The following is a 6,000-nucleotide window of genomic DNA, read 5'->3' as shown; positions in this document are numbered from 1 at the left end:
CACAGTGACGTCCAAGTGATCTGAATCAGTTGTTCAATGTGCAACTGAACCGAACTGAATCAGTTCAATGTTACGCCGGAAGTGATCGCTTGCGTGTGACGTCACTCAATATTTACACAGAGATTTCGGAAGTTTTACCTTTTACTAAACATATTTAGACATACCGAAATCGTCTTCCATTGCGGTTTCCCGTATATCTAAATATGTTTAGTGAAAGGTAAAACTTCTGAAATCTCTTTATAAACAAAGAGTGGCGTCGGCACGCAAGCGATCACTTCCGGCGCATGCGCAGACCGAAACGCCCGTGCCGTCAGATCATTTTGTCATGGCTATGATTACAAGAGGTAAAAACGATATAAATACTGTTCGTTTTCTCACACAAACCGCTCGTTTCGTGTCTTAGGCCATCAATGTGTACTTACATTTACGAGTCATTAAATCATGTTTAATTTTGACTTCTCTGTGCATGCTCTTTGGTGGACCCCCTTAGCCTCCATTATAAGACTGATAGACGACAACGGTTTGACCGAAAAATGTCAAAATTGAAAATACTCTGGAAACAAAGACACCTACATCTTGGATGCCCTTGAGGTAAGCTAAAACATATAAAATCATATCATATCAAAGTGAACTATCCCTTTAAAATAATAGGTCACATATTAACTTTATTATTTAAAATAATAGGTCACAACATTAAAAGCCGAACCAAGAGCTGTATTATATATTTAATATATAGTCTTTTTGTAAATGTGTTTTTGTGTATTTTATTATTGTAATAGGCATAGTGTACCCTATGTTATCTTATAGTGTTATTTAGATATTTTTTAGTCAATTTGCTATAGACCTATAAATGTATTTTCTTGTTTGTATTGTAATGCTTTTTTACATCTTGGCCAGGGGACTACAGATGAAAAATAGCCTTTTGGCTAATTCTGGCTTTTTTAACCATGTTTGTTCATGCGTTTTGTGAAATTGCACTGTCCCCTTTTAAATAAACCAATAAATCAAATCAAATCAACTGAAGGCCCTAAAAACTTAAAATAGTGCTTACAATGAAATAGAAGCATTTTAAAGGGATCCTCCACCGTTTTTTTAATATTAAACTATGCTATTCCCTTAACTAAGACGAGCTGATGCACACCTCTCTCGTCTCAGTGCGTGCGCTCAATCGCGAGACACTTTGATAGCCCAGTTTATTCAATAGGATCCAAGCAGAGAAGCGACCAAACACCATCATTAAACGGAAAAGAGCGGCTTAAACATTCTGCCAAGCATCTTCTTTTGTGCTTCAAAGAAGAAAGAAAGTCATATGAGTTTGGAAAGACGTGAAGATGAGTAAAAGATGACAGACTTTACATTTCCTGCAATGGCAGAAAAACTGCAACGGATGTTCATTAAAAAAGGATCACAAGTTACGAGCGTGTAAATCCTAGTGTTATGTGCAGCAAATCAGACTTCAAAAAGGTACGTTTCTTCTTTAATTTGTCCTCTTCATTTTATGAATGAAATCCAACGAGAAATGAAGAGGGGTCTGTTCTGAATAGTGTGAAATGCAGATGTCCTGTGCTGAACCGCCACCGAGGACTCGATTCGGTATCATCGAGAAAATACACACACATTTCAAGGCCACAGAGATTCAACAGACACATGAGGAAACCATTCAAGTGGCTAGAATGCCTCTTTCACACCAGCCATCTGTGAATGTGTCACTAATATCCATTATACATACACTCTAAAAGAACAAACATGATATGTGGCTCCAGTAAACGTTTGCTCCTGCTTGGAAAATCAATCCAAGCTTTTTGCAGTAGCACCGGATCAAAGAACCGCATGATCCTTTTAATCGAATCTGGGAAAGATCCCGAAATCATTGGTCGTGGTCTATAGGTAAGTCTCTTTCTACAGACATCCATCTCACCTTTGAAATGTTTGAGAAAGCAGGTGCCAATTCACACAAGACTGATCGAACACCTACTGCATCAGATTCAGGATCATTGAGCGTATTCAGAGTATACTTTCTTGAAGTCATTAATAAATTGGGAAATCCATCCGAAAAGTTCTTGGGAGTCTTGATCCAAAGGCTCTCCGAATTTTACCTGTTGACGAAAAAGAAACTGAAGAGTGATATTGTCGAGTCAAGTTTATTTATATAACAATTGATCAAAATTGCTTCATATTGTGACTGTAACCGTCTATTTCAAATTCAAAATACAAAATATAAAAGTTCTAATTTAGTTCCTCTGATCAAATCAAAACACCACAAAATACCACCTTGGCACTGTTTACACTTGCTATTAAGATGGTAAGACACTCGGTCGATCGAATCAGGGAGACACATTCTCGTTTACACCTGGTGGTAAACCGAGAATTCGGGGAAGGGCCTATGGGCGGGGAAATGTATGGGTTTTTTTTTTCAGATCTTTCAACCTGATGCACAAAAAATGCTCTCGCAATTTACATATAGATAACAGTTTATAGATACCAGTAAGGGTAACATATTCATACTAAAAGCCAAAAAAATGTAAATGAGGCACTATTCGAGGGAACTGCCATTTGGGTGTGCATTGTACCATTGAACCATTGTAGACGTTATTGAGTGCACTTATTCAATCTCACATTCAATCCCACTACTGGAACTTCTAGAAATCAATTTGATATTGATATGAGGGTAGGTAGGCAGGCATAGATTCAGAAGCATAAAGCACTGTGAGTATTACATACAACAATAATAAAACAATGCATTGGCATTTACTTTTGATACTTAAGCGAGTACTTCTGTACTTTTACTTGTAACGGAGTAATATTTGGCCAGTAGTATCTGTAGTATATTTGACCAGTTGAGTACTCTGTCCACCTCTGAGAAACATAACACATACAATACAGCTCAAAAGTCTGGGAAAGTCTCTTTTGCTCACAAAGGATGCATTTATTTGATTGAAAATACAGTTAAACAGTAATATTGTGAAATATTATTACAATTTAAAAACACTGTTGTCTATTTGAATATATATAGAGACCAAAATTGAAATCGCCCAGTTTAATATTTTAAGATGTAATTTATTTCTGTGATGCAAAGCTGAATTTTCAGCATCATTTGCAGTCTTCAGGGTCACATGATCCTTCAGAAATCATTCTAATATGCTGATTTGCTGCTCAAGAAACATTCCTTATTATTATCAATTTCAACATTGATCTTTTTCAAAAACAATATTTTTGTGGAAATCATGATACATTTTTTAAGATTATTTGATGAATAGAAAGTCTAAAAGAACAGCATTTATTTGAAATAAAAATTATTTGAAACATTATAAATGATTTCACTGTACCTTTTTTTATCAATTTTAAAAGTTTATTATCTTATATAGTTTATTATACATACTGAAGTGGTAGAGTAAATGATATTGCAACATAACAAATATGATCAATTTCAGTCTGAAGTGTGTCAAATGTCATTATATGCTGAATTTTAGGATTAACTTTGAAATGCATGGTGGCCCAAAAGGGCATAAATTAGCAAAAAAAAACGTATTTATTTTTTAAATTCATTAATATAGAGTTGTATTGATTTTTTGTCTAATATATTTTATATTTAAAAGTTTGTTTTTTTAATATTACTTTTTAGACATTTATTTTATTGAAGTATTCTTTCTTCATAACATTTGTTAAACTGCTGCATTTCTAGTTGCTTTGCAAATTTTTGTAGCAAATACCCCTCTGGTATACCCAAGACAATCTTCAGTGCTCATATCATCTTTAGTGCTATAAACAACCCATGAATATCATGGAGAACTGTCATCATAAGTCATTCTCAATCCAGCATCATCTCCCTCACAGTGAGAGGGGAAAAAACACAGTAACCTTGGTGAATGGGTGGGCTGAAATATATTCCCCTTTCCCAAAGTCCACCTGGCACAGATAAGCAGAAAAAGCCAATCTCCAGATAGCCAGTGACTCCGGCCCATCCATCTCTCAAGGCAACACAGCGGAAGATATTGAAATAATAACTCAGGGATTACCAATATGTCAGTGTAGAGCTTCCTCATCTCCTCACACCTCTTCATCAGCTGTCTGAAATCAGCCTCTTGCTTCTCGATGGCCATCTAGAGCGGGAGATAAAGGAACAGCAGGTGTTTCGGGTGTGCATTTTCCTTCTTTCTGTTTTTTGGAGAGGTAGCGCTGGCATTCTTAGCGCTCATCCTCAGAGGATTTTCATCACTGATATTTCTCTCCAACCAGACCACATCAGAAAAAGCTTTTATACAGTCAAAAGATGTAACAAACCACAAGCTCACAAGGGTCTGTGCTTCATATGATCTGAATTAACTTCCTTTCTCTATGGAGTTGTGAAAGAATGATAAAGTACATTGGATTTTTTTTTTTTTTTTTAAGAATATCCTGGCCAGTCTTTTTAACATAATGGAAATAAATAAGGAAAGGGGCTGTCAAGCTCCAAACGGACTAATAAAAGCATTAAAATGTATTATATATTCTTTTGAAGTAATATGATAGCATTGTGTGAATCGTTCAGTGAGAAAAGTAGCTTTGTCCAATATAAGTAATTCTTTTGAATCAGATCTTTTGTTCCAGTTCACAAAATCAATCTAAATTATTAAATTCAACTCACTGACTTAATGATCTGATCAAGACAAGTAGATAATGGTTTTGCACAGAAGAAACCAATTGAATAAATCATATTAATCAGAAAGCATGACATTAAAGGAGTAGTTCACTCTTTAAAAAAACTTTTTCTGATAATTTACTCACCCCCATGTCATCCAAGATGTCCATGTCATTCTTTCTTCAGTCGAAAAGAAATTTAGGTTTTTGATGAAAACATTCCAGGTTTTTTCTCCATATAATGGACTTCAATGGGAACCAAACGGTTCAAGGTCCAAACAGAGCAAGGCGACCATTTGAGCTTATAAAACTTAAACTTTGTTATTTTTTTTTTTTAAATGAGCGATCGTTTTGCTTGATAAGACCCTTATTCATCATCTGGAATCGTTTAAAGCCCTTTGAACAGTTTGCACTGAAACTGTCTTTTGGACCTTGAACCGTTTGGTTACCAGTAAAGTGCATTATATTGAGAAAAATACTGGAATGTTTTCATCAAAAACCTTAAGTTTTTTTAAAAGTGAACTACACCTTTAATATCTATATTTTGTATGTGATGTACAACAACAAAGCAAAAATAATTGGGTAAACCAGTAAATTTACCTTCAAGTCTTTGATGAATTTGGGGTGCTGATTGGCCGCTGTGTTTTTCCGTTTTTGTGCTTTCCTGTACTGGATGACTTTCTGAAACTCGTTCTTCACAACTAAATAGTGAGAAGGGGGGGATCTCTGTTTGAGGAAATTTTTAATGGAGTAGCTAAACTCTATGAATAAAATTGCAATGCTTTCATGCATTAATGCCCAAGCAAGCCAAGCAGCAACAGGTTTGAATCGAACGCTCTGCTGATTAAAAAGTTATAAATTGTATGAAATGCCTGACCACACTTGAATATAACAGTGAAAGGGTTTGTTGATACTCTGAAAGCAAAAGTGCTCAATCATGCATCTACAAAACAAGTTTGGTGCAGAAAACATCAGATAAGACCACGTACCATCCACCTCAGCTGTAAGACCTTTAACCGAAGCTGCAGGAAAACCACAGAATCACACAATCAGAAGGCTTTCAATCAAATCAACCCCAAAAACATCTATCACATCTTCCCTTCCAATGAAATTTTGATTAGAGTACCGCCAGAAGCAGTCTCGAATTCTGCAAGCTCCAGGAAAAAGGTGGCCAAACGTGGTTCTCGCAACATGATCTGCTCCACAAGGGCATGCAGCAAGGTGAACTTCCGATTGTTCCCGCGCAGCTGAGAAAGCTGGAAAAAGGAAGGGAAAAATAATGATTGTGTTTATCCATGCACCTGCACTTGAAAAGAAGATGGTACATTCATGTGTTTTCCGAAACCTATTGAGCTGCCTATGGAGGGAGCATTTTAATGCATC

At 35.9% G+C, this 6,000-nt stretch overlaps 1 protein-coding gene across 6 annotated transcripts in view; it reads right to left on the bottom strand.

Annotated features, from left to right (window-relative positions):
- Window positions 1-624: 624 nt before the first annotated feature.
- The window catches only part of LOC120462826 (uncharacterized), a 34,569-nt gene continuing 29,193 nt past the window's right edge, over window positions 625-6,000 (bottom strand). For 5 of the 6 annotated variants that reach the window (XM_089124127.1, XM_039651519.2, XM_089124124.1 and 2 more), the window contains 5 exons: window positions 5,744-5,873; window positions 5,607-5,639; window positions 5,218-5,318; window positions 4,017-4,100; window positions 1,958-2,096 (listed from right to left, as the gene is read on the bottom strand). In XM_089124127.1, the coding sequence (XP_088980253.1) occupies window positions 1,992-2,096; window positions 4,017-4,100; window positions 5,218-5,318; window positions 5,607-5,639; window positions 5,744-5,873 (453 nt within the window). In that variant the 3' untranslated portion in view covers window positions 1,958-1,991. Of the gene's footprint in view, window positions 2,097-4,016; window positions 4,101-5,217; window positions 5,319-5,606; window positions 5,640-5,743; window positions 5,874-6,000 lie in introns of all 6 variants that reach the window. The other variant, XM_039651520.2, reaches the window with a different exon arrangement.

This window comes from Pimephales promelas, chromosome 20 (genome assembly GCF_988280905.1).
Source record: "Pimephales promelas chromosome 20, fPimPro1.hap1.1, whole genome shotgun sequence".
Lineage (NCBI taxonomy): Eukaryota > Metazoa > Chordata > Actinopteri > Cypriniformes > Leuciscidae > Pimephales > Pimephales promelas.
The sequence above is the reverse complement of the archived record's forward strand: the minus strand, read 5'-3'. Positions and strand labels throughout refer to the sequence as shown.